The sequence below is a fragment of the Melanotaenia boesemani genome, chromosome 20 (genome assembly GCF_017639745.1).
Source record: "Melanotaenia boesemani isolate fMelBoe1 chromosome 20, fMelBoe1.pri, whole genome shotgun sequence".
Taxonomy (NCBI): Eukaryota; Metazoa; Chordata; class Actinopteri; order Atheriniformes; family Melanotaeniidae; genus Melanotaenia; species Melanotaenia boesemani.
The window spans coordinates 17,854,103-17,875,202 of record NC_055701.1 but is presented as its reverse complement, the minus strand read 5'-3'; the positions used below and the strand labels follow the sequence as shown (position 1 = coordinate 17,875,202).

Here is a 21,100-nt window from a genome sequence, read left to right as displayed (position 1 = left end):
TTCCAGACAAGGGAACTGCTGAAACACCTGCTTTTATAGAGGTTCACATACTTGATGATGATTAATTAACAAGTGCATTTGATTGACAGCAGCTGATTTCTAGTTAACTCCAGTGCAAGTAGTAAGGGTGATGTTGGATTTTCACACATTGCTTCTGGATTTTGGCTTTAGTTTTTGTGAAATAAGGACACAATGTCATGTCTATATATATATATATATATATATATATATATATATATATATATATATATACACACCATGGTCTGGGTGAATACTCGATTCTGATTAGCTGGAAGGTGTCCATTAAAAAGTGATAATGGACACCTATGAAAGAAGTTCCAGTCAAATAGAATTATTGTTGTAAATTATTGCGCTGACTAAACGGTAGTTGGTAACCGTGGCAACAGAAACTCAGATGCCGGGCAGCAGACACGCCAGATCATAGCAGCCTGCAGGCTTATTAAACATGTAGGAAACTATCTGTGGACTTTGACTGTTTGAAATAACATGTCGCATCATCCTCTGGATACACACAAGCTATAAGAGCTGCACCCGCCCTCTGAACTGTCTGTGTAACATAACTGCCCACCGAGATGTAGGTCCTGTGTCAGAGCCTGTTACCTTGACAACGCGTCACAACGAAATAGTCCACTCAGCCGCTTCTTGTGGAAAAACTTACGATTTTACCGGTAAAAAAAAACAACATTAACGCATTAATAATTTATTTAATATTTTTTTCTTTCTTAATGGACCATAGTATAAGCGGTATAATGCCCTCCGAGGTGGCCATTATCATAAATGAATGGACTCCGTGTCGTCCATTCATTTATGATAATGGCTATATATATATATATATATATATATATATATATATAACATCAACAAAGATGGAGTAACATTCTTTCCCCTTTAATTTCTTTTTACACGTGTTTATTTGCCTCAGTGTTTGTTAAAAACATTATGTAATGGGACGGATTATTTGGAGCTGGTATGTGTGTGTAAGTGGTAGCAATGCTAAGCTCCAGCTGCACCAGTTCAGTCCTAAGGATAGTTCCCTCCCTTGGACTGGCTCCCACTCGAGCTTTATTCAAACCCCATTTTCACGTAATCTCACCATCATATGTTTAGAAGCGTTCACGTCCGTCTGTCTCTGAATTCTCAGTCTGTGCTTGTGGGCTGTGCACGTGTTTCTGTTGCTACCATCTAAACAGTGACTAAATGGGATGGATATAAGCTTTTTATCCTCTGATGCAAAAGGTTTTAAGGCTGAAGGTATTTATTTATTTATTTATTTTCCCTACATATATTTAGCATTTGACCATCTGCAATGTTAAAGCCAGTAGTCGGCTATAAGACAGTGAGCATGTCAGAGACCTGAGGGATGTATAAACCTACAGTGTATGCAACTGCATTTACTGGTGATCTCCATCTCTAAATTCATGTTTCTACATCACTTCTTTCTTTGAAGACGGAATTTGAAGAGCAAAAGGAGGCGGAGCTTGAACAGCTCAGGCGGAGCTTCACATCAGAACAACAGGAAAAGGAACAGAGCTACACAGACAAGATGAGCCAGCTCACTGCCCAGCTGCAGCAACTAGATGCTGTGGTGGCTCAGGTACTGGATCCACACCTACATTAAAATGCCTGATATTCCACCATTCATGCATATAGAATGTACCAATAGAGACTCTGAATAAAGTGTTGCATATTGTTAAACTTTGAGAAAGCTTGAGAAAGATATTGTATAATGGTTAAAATGATCGAAAGGACAAACTTACTCTGGTTAATGAGAGGGTACAGTCATGTGGAAACTAAAGGCCATCAGAGGAGGTCTTGGTTTTGAGGGTAAAAGAACATTTCTGCAAATCAGTGCATCCATAGTCTAGATTTTCTTCTTATCCTTACATCAGATTACAGCTTGTAAAAGAGATAAAGGTATTTACAAACTGCTGAGTAGTCTTGGATGTATACGAGTGCCAAGGATGAGTTAATCTTTTTATTAATCTTTCAAGCAAAAATGCAAAAAAAATTTAATTCTGGATTTTATTTTTTTTCTGTTTTAGCTTTTTTTTATGCATTTTTTGTTGTTTTTAACATTTTTAGTCAAACATTTGACTTTGGTATTATTTCAAGAAAAGTTACTATTTCTCAGTTTTTAGAAGGAAAGATTGAGACAATCAACAGATTAATAGATCTCTTTGGTGGAATTTGTGTACTTGCATCTTCTTCGTTACTAACAGGGGTATTGCTTTATATCCAGACCCTGACATTTAAGTTTCTGATTGCATATGGCAGGCTTAACAAATGTACAAATTCTACATCTATTTGTACTACTTCTGTAAATCTGTGTTCATTCTGGTAACAGTCAGGGGCATAAATGTGTTATCTGATGTATTTGTTTCTATGGCACTCATTCAGCTTCACTCTTTGTTGTGAGATTATTAACATGTACTCGGGTCTCCATGACAGTGGCATAGAGAGCTTTAAGAGAGTTTGGGAGGGGGCTGTTGCCATGGCAATGGTATTGTTTTGTTGAGGCAGGTAGCTGCTAGAGAGGTGTTTGTTGGGAGGGAGAGGCAAAAACAGAGGGAATGGTGATATCAAAGGGAGAGAATGAAAAGGCACATACACTGAAGGTAACGGAGTTACTGCAGATATGGAATTTTTCTTTTCTTTTCTTTTCTTTTCGTCTATGCTCAAACATCCAGCAATTAGATGCACCTCTGCTCAACTGACTTGGTGCATGAGCAGAGCTATACTGCCAAGATGTCTAACAGTTAGTGTGCAAGAGAGTGTGTGTGTGTGTGTGCACGTGTACTTTAAGCTGTTTTTAAAGAAAGTGTGTATTTTAGGTGTTGTATCAAAGTTAGTTCAGGAACAATAACCATTGCCCCATTGTGTTGGGGAGGGCTTTGATAATTTACCATTCAGATTTGAATGACTTGCCATGCCTTAGATGTTCGCAAATGTCTTTTTTTAAAATATGTTGAATAGGTGAGAAAGATGGAGATGAATTATTAAGTTTGTTATAGATACTGTCTTTAACAAGATAGTACTGTTTATTATTTATTTCAGCTGCGAGCAGAGGTTGGTTGTCTGCAAGGAGAGCTACAAGGAAAGCGTGTAGAGATGGAGACCATGGACACCCTCCTTCAACGAAGGGAGCGAGAAAGTCAGGAGGGGGGAAACCTTCTGAAGATGCTCACTGACGACTTGCAGACTGCTAAAGAGGAAAAGTAAGTTGTCTTTTTTTTAAATGAGCTTTTTGTTTGTGTGTGTGATTCGTGTAGGTGGCTTTTTAAAATGTGTATTTGGGATTTTAATATTTTATAATGAAACTTGCTCTGTTAGGTTTTGCTGCCATTTCAGCAAACCTCACTTAATAACACGTCAATTTCTGCTGCATTATAACACAAAGGTGGATTTTACATATATCTTTTCTCTTCTCTAACATCATGAATTTATCGGTAAAGTTTCTGTGCACGTTGTACATTTTTATTTTTGTTCCCCTAGATGCAAACTTCACCATTCAAATGAAAAGTTGGGTAAGGTGCTGATTGAGATGCTGCGCAGTATCATAGCAACAGAGGAACTGATTGGACAAAAGATAAGAACGAAAACATCTGAAAAGGCTGTTCTATCGGGGACCTCACCAGGGAACAAAGATCACCAAGAATCAGGTCTGTTGATCTGAGATTTTAATCTTAAGGAACAAGACAGATTTCTGTATATGTATTGATATGAATGAATTCTGACTTTCCCTTTTTCAGGTATCTCAGTTGCTGATTTTTCAACCGATGACTCTGAGCTGACCCAGCTGCTCTGTGAGAGTCTGCTGGTTTCAGATACTCAGATCAACCCTGGAGGAGAAGAGTCGGCTCTAAATGCCTGTAGCAGGCTGCGTCACGCAGTAGACACCCTGCTGGATCTGCTCAACCAGGCAAATACACAGGTAAAGAAACAACACATTTGCTGATACTTCAGTAATCCACACAAATATCTGATCATTTTTCCCATATTTTCATTGTTTGCTGTGAAATGAATGTGGTGTTTTTTATTTTCCTTCAGCTGGAACAGACTCGCAATGTCCATCTTTCTCTGGAGGAAAAGTTCTCCCAAGGCATAGAAGACTCAGCCCACCTTCTTGAGCAGCACAAACTCCTATTAGAGCAGCTTGATCAGGAGGCCAAGCAGAGAAGTCACCTTCAGCTGGAGCTTCACAAAGCAGAGGGTGAGTATTGTATAGTATATTGTTGATCTCTCAAAGTGAACTTATATGCTGCTGCCATTGACTGTGAACATTAAATTTGCTTTAAATTTAAGACTTGTACTTAAGTTTAAACTTTAGCGTTACTCTTTTTGAGAATCTCAATCACATGCCTTTCACACAACCTGATGCGTTTAGGGCTTTTGGAGGGATACATTGCTGAAAAGGCTACACTAGAAGAGTCTCTGCAGCAGAAGGAGACTCAAGAGGAAAGGCTAGTCGAGGAGTTGGAGGACCTGAAAGTGAAACTGCACAAGATGGAGGGTCTCACTGCAGAGCTGGACAGCCTCAGAGCGAAGCATCAGGAGCTCAGTGAGGAGCATGCAATTCTCCTGCGCCAGAAGGAGCATCTCTCCAGTGGGCTTGGGGAGAGGGAGAAAGGTGGGTAAAAAAAAAAAACTTAATATTTTGTGTTTGCATGTTCCATGATTTCTTTGAGAGTCTGTGACCATATATTTATGTCATGTCTGTGCTCAGATGTGCCCTTTCTCCGTAGGCCATTGGCTCATTTTAGATCCTGACGCAGGTTTGTGGGTCAGAGCGGAGTATGAGTGTGTCTGATGGGGGGTGGGGATGAATTTGCAGTGCTGTGTGAGATTGCTGTTTGTAATACTGACAGTGGCAGTAGCTTTTAGTTAATCTTATCGGAGTGCAGTGTCTTTTATTATTTCTTTATGCAGAGTCTATGTAATTGTATGCATTTAAGATGTCCTCTGAGGTCTCACCATCTTGTACAATTCTTCTGGTTGTATGGTTAAAAATGAAAAATGATACTCCTAACACTAACCTTTTTTTTTTAAGCTTTGTTAGCAGAGACGGAGCGTTTGACCCAAGATAGGCTGGACTTGCAGCGGCAGGCAGAGAAAGACCACAAATCTCTGTCACTGCGCCTCAGGACCTTGGAGAGGGAGCTTGAAGAGCAGGAGACTAAGGACCTGGAGACAGAGCTGCATCACAAGACCCACACTGAGGACCTCAACCAGCATGTCCAAGCACTGGAGAAGCAGCTGAAACACAACAGGCAGTTTATAGAGGTGATTTTTTTTTTATGCATTTATTTGTTTTTAAAAATTTATGTAAAATTCAAAATAAAATCTCTTGATGTCATTGTAATTCTTTACAAATCTGCTGTTTTTTCAGAACTGGTTTGCTGATCTAAACTAGTCATAGAGCTCTTAGTATATCTTCCGTTATTATTTGGTTTATTTTCTAAAGCATGTTGCTGTTAAATGTAGCAGACAGTCTTTCATATAATTTGCTCTGACATATATAGGAGCAGGCTGTGGAGCGTGAACATGAGAGAGATGAGTTCCAGCAGGAAATCCGCAGGCTTGAGGCTAAACTACGACAGACACCTACTGTGGATAATAAAGGACAAAGGGTAAGAACCATTAACTTTATAAAATGTCTATATAAAGTAAGTGTGATTGTCACAATATTACCATTACCCACCTTCATTTCTCTGAGTTGCGTAGCATTGCCGTTGTAGAAAGCATGGGTGAGTTTGTAGCTGATGCAACTGATTGTAGCACAATTGCATCAGCTAAATTGTAACAGATTTGTTTTATTGTTTGAGAGGAAACATCTGTTGGATTTTGATCAGAGGGCAACATGTGGAGTGCAATGTGATTAAATTGCAGAATAATTTACAGAAAATTTACAAATGGGGCAACAATTTACCTTATTTTTTTATTTTTATATTTTTCTTAACAACTGATCTATTAGGCAGGATCTTATCGTTGGAAGTGCTTAAATGTATCAATACTTAAAAAAAAAAATCAAATGTGTTGCAGTTGGAGTGTCTGTGGGGTTTTATATATCAGCTGTGATATATATATTTTTATATTATTTTTTATTTTTGTTTTCCCGTTCGGGTTTTTGTAAATTCGATGTTACAAATTGGTTAACTGAAGCACGTATGGTACTGCTAACAGAAGTTGAAGTGATTAATGCATTATGTATTTGCCAATGAGCCTGACTGTTGCCGTGTGTTTATTCCTGTGCTGAATGGATTGCTGTAGTTTGAGGACTTAAACCTACAGGTATGGAACTTGGGTTTAGCCCATTTCTCTTAGTTGCTATGATTCTTGTGCATGATGTGTATTTCATTATCTACATTTTTTTTAATTCATGCGCATCATGAGTCATGTTCTTTCCAATCTCACCCATTTCCCTTTATTCATTTGCTTATTTTTCACATTTCATTTGTCTTTCATTTCCACATCATTGCTCTCTAGAATGGCTTAACTTGTGTTTTTGGCTGCAGATTTGGAATGGCTTCTCTTTAAAATCATGTAGTTTCGTAGTTATAAACCCAGCTTTGTTTCCTGAAAAAACTGTTACTCAAAGTGGTGTTTACTCTCTCTTTGCAGTTAGACAGTCTACAAGCCATTATCAAAGACAAAACGGAGGACCACGCCTCTTTACTTGCAGCCCATCAGCAAGCTCAGCGCGATCTTGCCGAGCGCAATGAAGAGATAGACAAGCTAGCCGGGCGAATCAGAGAGTTGGAACAAGCACTGCTAAACAGTGCTGATCGTGTTAGAACTGTCAGTCAAATGGAGCAAGAACTACACAGAATGAAACTGAGAGAACAGGAGCTCACACAGGTAAGAACAAAAAAACTTTCAGTTTAGTAATTTTGTCAGTGCACACACTCTATTTATTACTGATCCTCTCCTCCTGTTAGGATAAGCTCGCTTTGGAGCAGCAGCAGATTTCCAGCATGCTTCAAATCTCAGCTCTGCAGTCAAAACTGGATGAAACAAGGCACTGTTACCATGACAACACGCGTGACCCCACCCAAGAGCTTAGAGACGCTTTGGATGCTGCTCAACAGAATCTACGTAGCAAAGAGCAAGAGGTCTGTCAGATTTGATATAAAGCTGGTTTATGGATGATTTGGGCAGAGAAAAGGTGGTTGATTCCCATGTTTGATTGCAGCACCACCTTTTGGTACAAATATGAATTTCTAATCAGATCTGTTGTCTAATACCACTACTTTTCAAATTATACATTTTCAGTGTACTATAGAAAACTATCATATGTTGCAGTTAAAACTTTATTTTGTATTTTGTTTCATTTCTTTAAATAAGCTCTATTCTTTCTTTTAGGGAGAAGTCTTGCTTGGCCAGTTAGAAACTGTGCAAAGAGACTTGAGTCTCAAAGAAGTTGAACTAAAACACCTCACTCTTCAGCTGGAGCTGCTGTCCAATAAGAACACAGCACATGTTCATGAGCTCCAAGAACAGATCTCAGTCCTCACGGTAAGATGTGTGCATATTTTCCTGTTCAGAGGTGTTTAAAGTTTGGATCAATCAAATAAAATTAGTTTTCTGTACAAATTAATAGTATTTGATAATTGTGCTTTGCTTTAAAAATTGTGACTAAAACACAGTGTTAACTATAATGTATTCTGTTTGGGTACAACTTCCTAAGTAAATTGTGAGGAACAACTCTGGTTACAGGAGAAGGTGTCTGTCCTCACCGTACTAACGGAGGAAAAAGAAGAACACAGTCATATGAAAGAAAGTGAGGAAGAAAGCCTTCCCTCAGCACTTCTTCAGGAGAAAAACCAGGAGATAGACCACCTCAACTGTGAGATCCAAAGAATGGAACATGAGCTGGAGAATGCCAGACACAATAAGGTCGGTATAAACATGCAAGGGAAACTTTAGATAGCATTTATGTCCACATAGTTTAGCCCATATTAAAATGTTTGCTTAAACAATAGGCCCTGGAGGTGGAGCTTGAGGATCTACGTTCTCAGGTTGAACATCTTCAGTCTGAAATTACAAGAGTGCGGCACGACAAACAGGAAGAAGAGGAGCGCCTTCACGAGGTCATCAGCACTCTTCAAGCAGAGCTGGCCACCTTGGGCCCCAACTTGCATGAAGTCAGTGACTCACAGGACGGCGACAGCATCAATCCCTCACCTGCTCCCAGCCCTGAACCTCAACAGTATACTGTTCAAGAACAAGAGCGGAGGGGAGGACCAAACAGCCTGAAGCACGAGCTCAGCTTGAGTCATTCTGCAGCCTCACGTTCCCTTCGATCTCGTCTCAAGACCCTTCAAAATCAGCTTGAGACTGCTGTGGCAGAGAAAGAAGGAATGGAGCGAATACTGGTCACCCAAGAGGAAGAGTACAGAGCACAAGGGGCAGAATTTGGAAAGAGGCTTAAAGATGAGAGGGGAAAGTCGGATGAATACCAAAGTCTCCTCAGGCTGATGGAAGCTGAGCTGAAAGATGTCAAAACCCAAGTAGAGCAGGAAAAGGAGAAGAGGAAACTTTCAGAGGCAGAGAAGGACAGTTTGATTATTCAAGCTGAAGAGGCAAGCACCCTGCATGAAGAGAAAGCCCACCTCAACTCTGTGGTGTTCAAATTGCAAAAGGATGAAAAGGAGAGAGAGAAAGAGATTGAGACTCTCAAAGCAAAGGAGCGGGAGATGAAAATGGAGATGGAGATCCTCAGAGAAACTAGTCTCACTCTTGAGAGACAAGTTCAGGAGATAAGAGCAGAGATGGTCGACATGGAAGAACTGGTTGCAGAGGAAAGGGCAAAAATCGAAACGCTTCAAACTGTGAAAGGGGAGCTTTCTGCTGAACGTGAGGCACTGAGGCGGAGAGAGGGTCAGCTCCAGCAGGAAATTGAAAGACTAAGACAAGAAGTGACTTCATTGAAAGCCCTTATTCAGGATCTGACAGATAAGCTGAATGAACAAGAAACCAATCAAGAAGAGGCTCAAAAGGAAGTTCTGGTAATTGTCAGTGTTTACTGTTTTTCCTTCTAAGTTTGCAAACATTCCTCCTTACTGTGATCTAGCACTCAAGAAGTCTCTTATTTCTATTAATTTTATTATCTTTATGTTAATCTTTTATATGGTTTATATGCTATATGGAAGATATATATATTTTATCTGACCAAGAAACATAACAGTTTATTAGAAAAGGGTTTATTAAAACTTACCCACATAATTGTGAACCTGCTTAAAAAAGTCTGAAGTCCAGATAACAAATGGTCTTGGGGGGGGGGTCTCTTTTCTTTCTTTTTTTTCCTCCTAGCAGAAAGCTATGCTAATATCAACAGGCAAGACCACATCTGCTTTCAGTTAGGGGTGTTGCTATTATGACGTCCTTGAATGCTGACACTGCAGGAACTAATTCACACAGAGGAAGTTGCAATACATTTAGGAAGAATAAAAACTAGCTTCACAGAAGCTTTACTAGCTCTTGGGTTTTAAGCACCTTTTTTCATTTGGGTTTTCAGTCGTGGCAGGATGTGGTAAGAAGCAGATGTAGTCTTTAAAAAAACTGCATTTTATGGGTTGGGTTGAAGCATGTCTGAATTCAACTGAGCTCTGTTTTGTAGTAATGCGTACTGCAAGCTACTTTTGCAAGCTACTTTATGCAGTAAATGTGTATGGTACGTTTATTGTTTAGTGGATATAAAAGATTACACAAGTTTTATATGTAAATGTGGTGTACTACAATGCTGTATGGTTAAAATTGTTAAAATGGAACATTTTATATTACAACTTAAAACACAAGACCGGTTATTCATTTCTCATTTACTGTCAGCTTTGGAGAAAAAGCAGAAGAGTGAGAGATGAATGTCTGCACTGGTTTGCTGTTCTGGTTCATATATATTTATTTAGCATATTTTATTTTTTCTCAGACCCATGCAGATGTGACCCTTGCTAAGGCTGATGCTGCCTTGAGACAAAGGGAGGTTGAGTTTACCAGGCTGAAGGCAGAACATCAGGTGCTGATAGCAGAGCTAGCTGCAGTAAAACAAGGACTGAGTACTAGCACAGAAAGGGCTGAAAAACTTCATGAGGAAGCACAGGTGAGAATATGAGAGCTGAGAACAAAGTATTAAAATTAACATGTAATTTTGTAAATTAGTTTGTCCTGAGCATTACAGCTGGACTTCAGTGTCAGTTTGTTCTGTCTTTCAGACAAAAGATCGTGTCCTTGTTGACCTGGAGACTGACAACCAGCGACTGAAGGCAGAACTCCAGTGCCTTCAGGAGGACCTGGCTCTACAGGAAGAGGAACTAGCCCATCAGCAAAAAGGACTGGAGCAGCTCCGACAACAGTGTCACCAACAGGACACACTTATTCATCACCAGGAATACCCACAGAAGGGTAAACACAAAATGAATTTTTTCAGATGATTTGTTGCTTTATGATTAATTTAAAATATAGATTGTTAAAGTCTCACCTTTTGATTTGGGACTTTTGATGCTTATTAATATGATTCTGCTTACATGAAAGATTCAAATGCATTTTGTAACATTACAACATATGCTTGTTCTCATATTGATCATTTTTACCTTCATCTGCAGATATTTCTCTCACAACCTTTGAGGATGTTTTGACAGTCTCTCATGAAGAAGCCTCTATCAGCTCTCCAGAGGTTTTAAGAAGACTTGAATGCTCCGAGGATGGAATCCGAGAACATTTTCACACCTCGGTTCTCGATTCACGACTGTCCGAGCTCAGCAAGTTGAACATCACAGGCCCAGATCCCCCGCAGGTCAAAACCTCTCCCAGGGTTGTAATGGAGCCTCCACGCTCCAGAACCATCACCCCAGATCCTGTCACACACAGTACCCACACACCAGGCTCTCTATCAGTCTCTGACAACTTCTCCGTCCTCGATTCACTGGACACTGACAAAGTATGTAGTCGAATAGTTTTTGCATGCGCGATTTTCTCAGCTTCTATTAAAAACATCTTATGTTATTTATTAGGTGCATGAGTTGGAAGGACTTGACCTAACAGCACCTCCATCTCCACTTGGCTCCACCTCTTCCATATCAGCTCAAGAATGGGCCAGTGATGGTTATGGAAGTAGTAAGTTTTTCCAAAACCTGATGACTATAATAATGTGGTGTATGTTTGGATTGACAGGTTTTGGTATATTTTCATGTTCTTCATGAAAATAAAATGAATTAACTTAGATTAGGGAGTCTACTGGATTAAATTACTTTTAATATTACATCCATTAGTCAACCATGTCAGACCATTGTGTTATGTTCCATTTGGTATAATAATATTCTCAAATGACTATACACTTTTTTTTTTTTTTTTTTCTTTTGCCCATTTATAGTTTTAATTCCGTATAGACTGGACAGGAATATGTAGTAAGAAACTATTTTGTGAAATTGTTGAGTACGTAACTTTTATTGTATTGTCCTTTCGTTGAATAAGTTTTTTATATTTAGGAGCGGAAATGTTAAGCATATTAGGATTAATCTGAGATCACTTGAACTAAAATGCAGTGCCTGCGTCAACCACGGCCATACCAACCAGTGCTACAGTACGGTACACTGGTTTTGTGTTTATATACAATACCTAAAGACTTGACTCTCTGTTTTCTTTCTGTGCTTCAGATGTGAGTTCAGAACTGGGTGCCAGGCTGAGAGTGGAGCTTGAACAGACTGAAAGGCTGGATGCTCAATTTGTTGAATATCTCCGCTGCAGAGGAATGAACCCCACAGTTAACACAGACAGTGCTGCAGGCAGTATGAGCTACAGTGATGATTTGCTGTCACCTGAACTTCAAGTAAGCTTGTGCAAATACTTGATAATACTTTTAGAATTAAATTTTGCCTAAGCTTAATTTAATTCTTATATTTTCTTACAGGGTCTGTTGAAAAAGGTCTATCAAGAAAGCTGCAGAATTCTCACTTTGAGTCAGCGTCGTGCTGCTCCTTCAATCCAACAAAATGTTTCAGACCTACAAGCCTTTTCACTGAGTCAGAGGCAGCATTACTCTGAACATGGCTCTGCTCCACTGGACCACAGGGATAATTCAACTTTGTCAAATCCTCCCATGAGCTGGCAACAGGAGAAGAGAGCACTGCAAGAGACTGTGATTGCTCTTAGAGAACTCCTCTGTCGAATGGCACAGAGACGCACAGAAGTGAGTTTCCATGATTTAACAGTAAAGATTTAGGCTGAGCGAAGGCCTGGTTTAAATAAAGGTTCAATTAAAAAAAAATTTAAAGGCACATTTGTTTCAAGTCATAGTTGATCTTAAAAGGATATTTTTATAGATATTTTAGTTTTTAGTTCATTAGTAAAACATTTATTTTATTGGGTTTAAGATGACAAAAAATTTGACCTCAATATTTTAATAAGACTTACTGCTCTGATGACATTCTCTGTCTTTCTCTTAGACTGATTACACTGATGATAACTGGCACAGAGTTCAGCTCCAGGCTGGACAGGTTGAATCTCAACTAAGGGGAGAGCTAGAGGAGAGCAGAAAACAGCTGAAATGTGCCCAAGATACTTTGCAAGATCAAAAGAGCAAAATACTGTCACTCAGGTATAGTACATGCTTTTTAAAACGGCACTCTTCTTCAACAGGAGTTGAAATCATTTAAAGATCGTATTTCCCCCCCCCGCATTCTGTAGAAGCAAAGTGTTAATGGAATCTGGTTGTACTTGTTTTGCTTTGAATGTCTGTGGATCTGTAGTACTACCTGGAATAATACACTCCCATTAACAGCATCTAATAAGTCTACTTCTGTAATGTATCCCTCACTTCAAATCAGATCTCACAATCCAATCAATCAAAGTTTTATTTATATACTACTTTTCATACAGAAGAGCAGCACAAAGTGCTTCACACAATAACTAAATATCAACAACAAAACAAAATTAAAGATAAGCCTTCACATACCCAAGGATATAACTCAACCCAATTAAAAACAGATGCACATCCAATTATCATCTCTGACACTCACACAGGTAAAGCACAGAATAGCACCCCCACCTACCTACCCACCCACTAATCCCATACCGCATATCAGTCTTGATGCTAGTGTGTGTGTGTGTGTGTGTGTGTGTGGAGCATCATTTTTGTGAACCTGGAAAGTTGTGACAAAGTTTTGTCATTGTTATAAGGTGTCATCGACTAAAGTACTGTTTGCATTTCAAGCAATGTACCAGAAGTCTTAGCCTCCTCTTTCTTGAATCGCTGGTGCAGTACTTCGATCAATTGTTGTTTCTTTTTTTCTTGTTAAACTTTATTTCTGTTGTTGCTTTGGACAACCTTGTTTTCAAGGCAGAGTTCAACATGAATGGTGCGAACTCAAGTTAGAATTCATTGTTTCTTTCTTCAGACTGACTGTAGAAGAGAGTGAGGAAGCTCTGAGGAGGGAACAGATCAGAGTCCAGGAGCTACAACAAGAACTGGAGCAGGAGAGCGCTCTTAGTCTCCGTAAAGGCAAACTGGAGGAGGAAATGAAAGAAGTAAGATCAGAATTAACTGCATACAATATTGTTTGTTTTTTTTTGGATGAGGAGGGGGGTAAAATGGGGGAAAAAAGGCTGTTGTTGTTCTTTCAAGCCAATAAGATGGAGTGCTTAAACATCCTATTTTTCATCCTGAAAGATAACCCCCTCTTTGTTTTCATTTCCAGGCTATGCAAACATCCTTTGAAAAGTATAGGTCTGAGGTCCTGTCCCTAAAGGGTCAGGTGGAGCAGGAGAAGGTGACCTGTAGCAATCTGAAACGTGAGCTTCAGATCGAACAGTCCCGTAGTTTGCTACTAGAGAAGCGCCTAGAAGAGACACAGAAGATGCTAGAAGATGAGCGCCAACGCTCTGTCCATCAACAAGAGCTCAACTTGCAGGAAAAAAATCACGTTGAGCGCCTCCTGAACGAAGCAGAGTCTCGCCTGGCTGAAACTCACTCTAAGCTTGCAGATTCTCACAGGAAGCTTGATGAAGAGGGAGACCGTTGGTCCAGGCAGGTGGATGAGCTCAGCCGCAGACATGAGACTGATGCAGCCAGAGACAGGAAGTTCATCTCAGATTTGCGTTCCCAGCTGGAGCAGGAGCGAAGGCAGGGAGAGGAGCTGGCAGCTTTGACCGACAAACTAAGGGGTGAGTTACTTCAGAGCAGGAGGAAATGGGAAGAAGAGGATAGAACGAGGTGGGAGGAGCTTCAGAGGGAGCAGGAGGCCGTCACCAGGCAAAGAGTTATGATGAAGACTTTGAAGGAGCAAGAACAGGAAATCAACTGTGCTTTAAATGCAGAGCGAGAGCGGTCCAGACGCCAAGGGATGGAACTGGCAGAACTGAAAGAAAAACTACGACAACTGAAGGACAGAGAGAGGGACAGAGAGGAGCAGTGGGAGAGGGAGAGGAAAAGGGGAAGGCAGGAGCAGATGGAAAAAGAAAGACGACAGGAGAGGACCAATAACAAACTGGTAAGTCATCATTAGTCTAGGGCCCTCTTGTGTATACTCTCTGTTTTTACAAATGACACTTTTATGATAGATGCTCACATGCATATAAATGTTTTTTTTACTTTAGCTGGAGTTGGAGTCGCTGAGAAAGCAGGACCAGCAGTGCATGCAGGACCTGCAGCGCACTCTGGCAGAGCTAGAGAGAGATAAGGAAGAGATGGCTGCTCAGAGGCTGCTTGGACAAACCTCAGGACAGCAACACAAAGCTGCACTTGCACAGAATTCCCACATTAACTCCCACTCTGATGGGGCCCAGGTAAGTACGTCACAACAGCACCAGCAGGTATTCAGGTGCTTACTGGCCAAAGTTGTGGCTTTTTTCCCCCAAGAGATTGAGAAACTTGTTTGTTTCCTCTGTTTTGATCAATACTAATCATATAACACATGTTTTCACTATAGATGCCATCTACATCGTTATCCAACCAATTGGAGACTTTGCTGAAAGAGAACACGACGTTAACAGAGCGTGTGGCATCACTGAGTCAGGAGAGAGCCACCTACAAACATAAACTCACCTGCCTGGAGAGACAGCTGCGGTGCACAGAGAACAAGCTCGCCAAGGTCACCACAGAAACAGAAAACAGACCCGTCAATAATGTGACCAACAACAGCAGGGTGAGCAAGGGGACACATGCATAAACTTTCACACACACATATAATTACTTCACTGTGACTGGAATTTACAGTTGGTCATTTTAATTGCAGTGATATGATACAGAGATTAAAAGCATATTTTTTTATTGTTTTGCAGCTACAAGTTTATTATGAACGCTATCTGCGCGCTGAGAGCTTCAGGAAAGCTCTGGTGTTCCAAAAGCGTTACCTGCTGCTGCTGTTAGGAGGATTCCGGGAGTGTGAACATGCCACTTTGTGTCTAATTGCTCAGATGGGAGCAAGACCCTCACCCCCTCTCTCATCCCAGCTCAGACCTCTTGGTCGATTTAGGGTTGTGGTTCAAGTAGTTGTGGCAGTCTCAAGGTAAGAAATAAATTAGATTATTTGTAAGCAACCTCATCCTTAAGCTTAATGAACTCCAATCTTTATCTTTTTTTTCCCCAGTTTTCTTTCTTTTTTAAATATATATATATATGTATATGTATAAATGTGTATTGTTTTCAGAATGAGGTTCCTTACCAGGAAGTGGCAGAGCGCTATCAGAAAAATATCATCTGCTTATGGACATACTCAAGGTTAACTTGAGACAATTTAAATACATCATTGGTTATTTATATATAAGTGAGTGAGGTTTGTATGTTTATTTATTTTTTTTATCATTCCATTTCCAGAAGGTCTGAAAACTGAAGTTTTAAGACTCCAGAAATCAAGGTCAAATTCTGACACTACTCGTAAGAGAGAAAGCAATGCCGTCCAGAGAGACACTGTGTCCTCTCTCGTTCCACCCAGCAAATCACCTTTCAGGTTGCACAACAGGTTTGGCTTTTATTCAAGTGACTTTTTGTGATCATTACAAATGTATTTTTATTTAAATTGTGGGTCTTTGTCTTTAATAATCTTTCTCTCTCAGATCATATTCCAGTACCACTTTGGCCTCAGTGCATTCAGGTGGAACGTCTCAAGATCCTGAACGATCTCTGACTGAATATATCCATCATCTAGAGAAAGTCCAGCAGCGGTTGGTGGGAACCAGGCCAGGTGAGCAGCATTTATTATAAGAAAAGACAAGATGAGGAACTTCACGGAGAAGAAAAAAAAGTAAAAAAAAAAAACTTGGAGGAATCTTTTTGAAAGCTTTCACAAATCTGGTGTACACGGGTGCAATGGCTAATACAAGCTTCACTGGTCATGGATTTGGCACAGTCATATCCTGTTGTCTCATTTGTTGCACTGGGCTCCATGGTAGACTGAGCAGTAGCAGGTCCAGACAGAAATAACTATGGTGATAGTATCTAAACACTTTAGCCAGCCCCTTCTTCAATGTTAAGCACAACTTTTACTGGGTTTGGAGAGTGAATAAAAGCAAGCAATGTCACTTTGTTTCCGGCTCTTATACAAACATCAGACTACATTATATTGGCCCAAATGAGGGTTCAGGCTTCACGTGCATAAATAAAGTTTGTATATATTAAAAAAAAAAAAAAAAAAAAAATTATTTCAGTTAATTAATGATGTCAGGAGCACCGTGGAGTCAGGGTTGAATGCGACTCAAACAAATATTCTGTAGTCTGATTCAGGTTCCACATTCCTAATTAAGTCCTCATTTTCTTTTCAGTGTTTTTTTCATTCATTCATAAACACAGTTCTGTTTCCATTCCATAAAAGTTCAGTCCAAAATAAATTATCATCAGATAGTTTTCTTATTTTTGTCATGGGTGGCCTGATACATGGGTAGAAAACATGTCCAGATTCCACAAAACCTGTGTGCTTTATTATCTGTCAACCTAGTGAGAGAGACTCACTTAGCCCCGCCCCATAAAGAGGAAAGGAGGATACAATCAGCATGTTCCCCTCATATGATTGGTTATCGGCAGCGCTGGCTGCAGGAGAATAGGACATGGCTGTACCTGAGCTGCTTGTCGCCTCTGTACCTGTATGGTCCAGGTGAGTGTGAGTGTAACGTACTCACCCCACCATAAACAAAACAGCAGCAAAGTGCACCTTTTCGGGCTGACTTGTCAGATTTCATTGTTTTCAGTATTTAGTATTTTCAGTATTTAGGAGGTGATGGCACTCTGGTCTCAATACATATATGTGCATGTTTGTACTCTTAAATTTGCTAATTCAAATTCTCTGCACATTATGAAACTAGTTGTATTAAGAATTCATTTTTTCATGTCTTGTTTAATGATAGTACTTTGTACTTTTTAACATCACTGTAAAGATTTTTTTAACACTGTGGAAACTTTAATCAGTATTGTATTCTGAAACTATTTTGAAATATCTTTGTCTGGTCAAGTACTTGGCCAAGATTTTGCAAAAAAATATTTCTTTTAACCTCGCTTAGACTTTTTCTGGTTAAATAAAAGTTAAGATACTACTGTCAGGGATGATACATGTCAATGTGACTGATGTTGAATAAATAGCTTATTGGTATTTGATCAGATTCTAGAAATTCTCAACACAGTGATGAACCAAATACACTGCCCCTTTTGTGGCAGTTTGTTTATTTTGACTGTTAATTAATTTAACCCATAAGAGCCTGACGTGATATATATGTTACATACAGTTTCTGAGACAGTTTGCTTCAATTTATGGTATAACCTTATCTCAAAATCCTGTTGAACACAATCTGATACTTGTCTTCTGTCCCCTAATAGATATCCAGAAGCAGAAAACCACATTATAATATTTTTAATATATCACATGGTAATAAATAGAAGATAACCCTCCCAAATAATGTTTTTTTTTTGTTATATTTTTTTAAAGTCCCAAATAAAGACCTCATAGTAAAAGAATTTGACTTTTCTTACCATTTTTTCATAGGTCGGGCCTTAATGGGTTAAGCATCCTTTTTCTGATGAGTGAGACAGTGCATCATGTTTCTCATCATCTATGTCATGAGCCCTAAAATTTCGGTTTTTACACTTGATGCATTTTTGTTCCAAAGTTTTAAGCCCATGTAGGCTCTTTATCTGAAACACTCTGAATTTTATGCCACACTCAAACAACCCCTAGACCATTTTGTGCTCGTTTTCCTGATCACACACATTGTTAATCTGTTTTATTATTTTTATTGCACTTTTTTAACTGAATGTTTAGTTAATATTGGCTTATGTGCCTACATTTTGCAGCATTGGACGAGTTTAATGATTATTGTTATTGTATATGGCACATGACGCATAAGAAAAGAAATTCCAACATCTTAATTATTAAATGTGTTTTTATACAATACAGGGACAAATATATGGAATGTTTCTTATAAACGTAAAGACACATCAGTGTTTAGTTGCTGTGAGTAGAACAAAATACGATTTTGTTTCTTTGGACCTGCAGCATATCCTGGAAAACTAAAAACGTATTACCCCCTTTTGACCTCTTATACAATGGCTTTTACTATTCAGCAAACTCGCGCTTACACAAATCATCCATACATGAAGGCTGATAATGCTCTTTGGAAAGTATGTGATTGTCAGACTTAATATTAAAAGTAAATATTTCTGCATTTAAATTATAAACCATAGGTTGAAAACTTAGTCATGTTAATGTCTGGGGATAAAGGTTGACTGTTGTCTTTGCTAATGGTGCCTTTTTTTGGTTTGTTTTTGTATTCTCATAGGTTCGTCTGCCTTCCAGCCCGACCAAAAATAGTCCGACCACTGAGACTGGATTTGGGATGTCTGCACATTGATCCAGAACTGTAAATGCCTTATTCCCATGAAGGAAAAAGCCAGAAATTACAACACTTGTTGAATTTTAAATTCTGTTTTTTATTTTTGTTTTGATAATTCTATAAATGATTTTTTTTGTTTTATAATATAATTTGTGTTAAGTATTTTGAAAAGCCACACTTGAAATGCTGCAAGAACAAATGCTTATCGTAATTTTAAATAGTGCTCTTTTTCTTTCCACACATTATGTTTTGAATGTAAATAAGACTTAAGTTCATTTTAGATATCTAGGTGTGTACTGGTTTTATACTGGAAGCTCAGTATAACTAGTGAGTGCATTGTTTCATAAAAATGACTTGTACGTGGTTTTTGTATCATCTGTTTTTATCATAAAGTTATTAAAAATTTTACACGTGATTGTAAACTAGTTGGTTTATTATTAGTTTGCTCCATGGAAGTTTAAATAAATCAACCATGTTTGTGGTGTGTCATTTTGACACGGACATACTGTAAAACTGGATGACAAGGTTAAGCACAAAGAAATAGTTTTAAAAAGTTTTAAGCCATCACAATCACGTCCGGTTTAGTGTTCACAATAAAATTACAAGTTACATTAAAATGATTAAAAGCAAGAAAAGTTAAAAGTTACTGTTCAGATTTCATGCATAGGTGTCAAGCTGAAGAAGGCGTCCTATCGGGCCTTTTTGGCCTGTGGGACTCCAGAGGCAGCTGATGGGTGTCGGCGGGCTAAGCAGAGCGCGGCTTCAGCGGTCGCTAAGGCAAAAACTCGGGCATGGGAGGAGTTTGAAGAGGCCATGGAGAATGACTTCCGGACGGCTTCAAGGAGATTCTGGTCCACCATCCGGCGGCTCAGGAGGGGAAAGCAGTGCTCCGTCGAAACTGTGTAAAGTGGGGATGGGGGGGGCTACTGACCTCGACTCGGGACGTTGTGAGGCGGTGAAGGGAATACTTCGAAGACCTCAATCCCACCAACACGTCTTCCGAGGAAGCAGAGTCTGGGGTAGCTGGTGCTGGCTCTCCCATCTCTGGGGCTGAGGTCGCTGAGGTGGTTAAAAAGCTCCTCGGTGGCAAGGCCCCGCGGGTGGAAGAGGTCCACCCAGAATTCCTTAAGGCTCTGGATGCTGTAGGGCTGTCTTGGCTGACACGCCTCTGCAGCATCGCATGGACATCGGGGACAGTTCCCCTGGACTGGCAGACTGGGGTGGTGGTCCCCCTCTTCAAAAAGAGGGACCGGAGGGTGTGCTCCAACTATAGGGGGATTACACTCCTCAGACTTTCTGCACCAGCATGGTGTTAAAATGTATTTTTCTTTCTTTCTTTTTTTTGTGAACCAGAAATCTACTTTGAACTAATACTACGTATTTTAATGAAGCTTTGGCAGTTATGTAATTGTGTTTGATTATAATACATAATAACACAAATACTATTAAAACTACTCATTATATTGGTAATATCTGAAGCCTCCCCGGTAAGGTCTATTCAGGGGTGCTGGAGAGGAGGGTCCGTCGGATAGTCGAACCTCGGATTGAGGAGGAGCAGTGTGGTTTTCGTCCCGGTCGAGGAATAGTGGACCAACTCTAAACCCTCTTCAGGGTCTTTGAGGGGGCATGGGAGTTTGCCCAACCAATCTAGATGTGCTTTGTGGACTTGGAGAAGGCATTCGACCGTGTCCCCCAGGGACTCTTGTGGGGGTACTCCGGGAGTATGGAGTGCCGGACCCACTTGTATGAGCTGTCCGGTACCTGTACGACCGGTGTCAGAGCTTGGTCCGCAGTAAATCAGAATCGTTTCAAGTGCGGGTTGGACCCCGCCAAGGCTGCCCATTGTCACCAATTCTGTTCAAAACTTTTATGGACAGAATTTCTAGGCGCAGCCAAGGTGTTGAGGGGATCCGGTTCGGTGGCCTCAGGATTGGGTTTCTGCTCTTTGCAGATGATGTGGTTCTGTTTGCTTTGTCGGGCCGTGATCTTCACCTCTCACTGGAGCGATTCGCAGCAGAGTGTGAAGCGGCTGGGATGAGAATCAGCACCTCCAAGTCAGAGACCATGGTCCTCAGCCGGAAAAGGTTGGAGTGTTTTTTCCGGGTCTGCAATAGGGTCCTGCCCCAAGTGGACGAGTTCACGTATCTCGGCGTCTTGTTCACGAGTGAGGGAAGGATGGAGCGGGAGATTGACAGGTGGATCGGTGCAGCGTCTGCAGTGATGCGGACTCTGCATCGGTCTGTCGTGGTGAAGAAGGTGCTGAGCCAAAAGGCAA

The 21,100-nt window shown here is 40.1% G+C and overlaps 1 protein-coding gene across 4 annotated transcripts in view; it reads left to right on the top strand.

Moving 5' to 3' along the window:
• pcnt (pericentrin) overlaps nt 1-19,240 on the top strand; it is a 36,454-nt gene extending 17,214 nt beyond the window's left edge. For 3 of the 4 annotated variants that reach the window (XM_041971552.1, XM_041971550.1, XM_041971551.1), the window contains 30 exons: nt 1,469-1,615; nt 3,076-3,236; nt 3,514-3,680; nt 3,771-3,952; nt 4,069-4,231; nt 4,406-4,648; nt 5,069-5,301; nt 5,541-5,648; nt 6,289-6,309; nt 6,640-6,876; nt 6,957-7,130; nt 7,381-7,533; nt 7,735-7,914; nt 8,001-9,026; nt 9,944-10,114; nt 10,227-10,416; nt 10,617-10,951; nt 11,025-11,127; nt 11,667-11,839; nt 11,921-12,199; nt 12,456-12,607; nt 13,407-13,536; nt 13,707-14,498; nt 14,605-14,793; nt 14,937-15,152; nt 15,289-15,515; nt 15,657-15,727; nt 15,824-15,968; nt 16,063-16,190; nt 18,772-19,240. In XM_041971552.1, coding sequence (XP_041827486.1) covers nt 1,469-1,615; nt 3,076-3,236; nt 3,514-3,680; nt 3,771-3,952; nt 4,069-4,231; nt 4,406-4,648; nt 5,069-5,301; nt 5,541-5,648; nt 6,289-6,309; nt 6,640-6,876; nt 6,957-7,130; nt 7,381-7,533; nt 7,735-7,914; nt 8,001-9,026; nt 9,944-10,114; nt 10,227-10,416; nt 10,617-10,951; nt 11,025-11,127; nt 11,667-11,839; nt 11,921-12,199; nt 12,456-12,607; nt 13,407-13,536; nt 13,707-14,498; nt 14,605-14,793; nt 14,937-15,152; nt 15,289-15,515; nt 15,657-15,727; nt 15,824-15,968; nt 16,063-16,190; nt 18,772-18,803 — 6,528 coding nt within the window. In that variant the 3' untranslated portion in view covers nt 18,804-19,240. The remainder of the gene's footprint in view (nt 1-1,468; nt 1,616-3,075; nt 3,237-3,513; nt 3,681-3,770; nt 3,953-4,068; nt 4,232-4,405; nt 4,649-5,068; nt 5,302-5,540; nt 5,649-6,288; nt 6,310-6,639; nt 6,877-6,956; nt 7,131-7,380; nt 7,534-7,734; nt 7,915-8,000; nt 9,027-9,943; nt 10,115-10,226; nt 10,417-10,616; nt 10,952-11,024; nt 11,128-11,666; nt 11,840-11,920; nt 12,200-12,455; nt 12,608-13,406; nt 13,537-13,706; nt 14,499-14,604; nt 14,794-14,936; nt 15,153-15,288; nt 15,516-15,656; nt 15,728-15,823; nt 15,969-16,062; nt 16,191-18,771) is intronic. The other variant, XM_041971553.1, reaches the window with a different exon arrangement.
• The last annotated feature ends 1,860 nt before the right edge of the window (nt 19,241-21,100 follow it).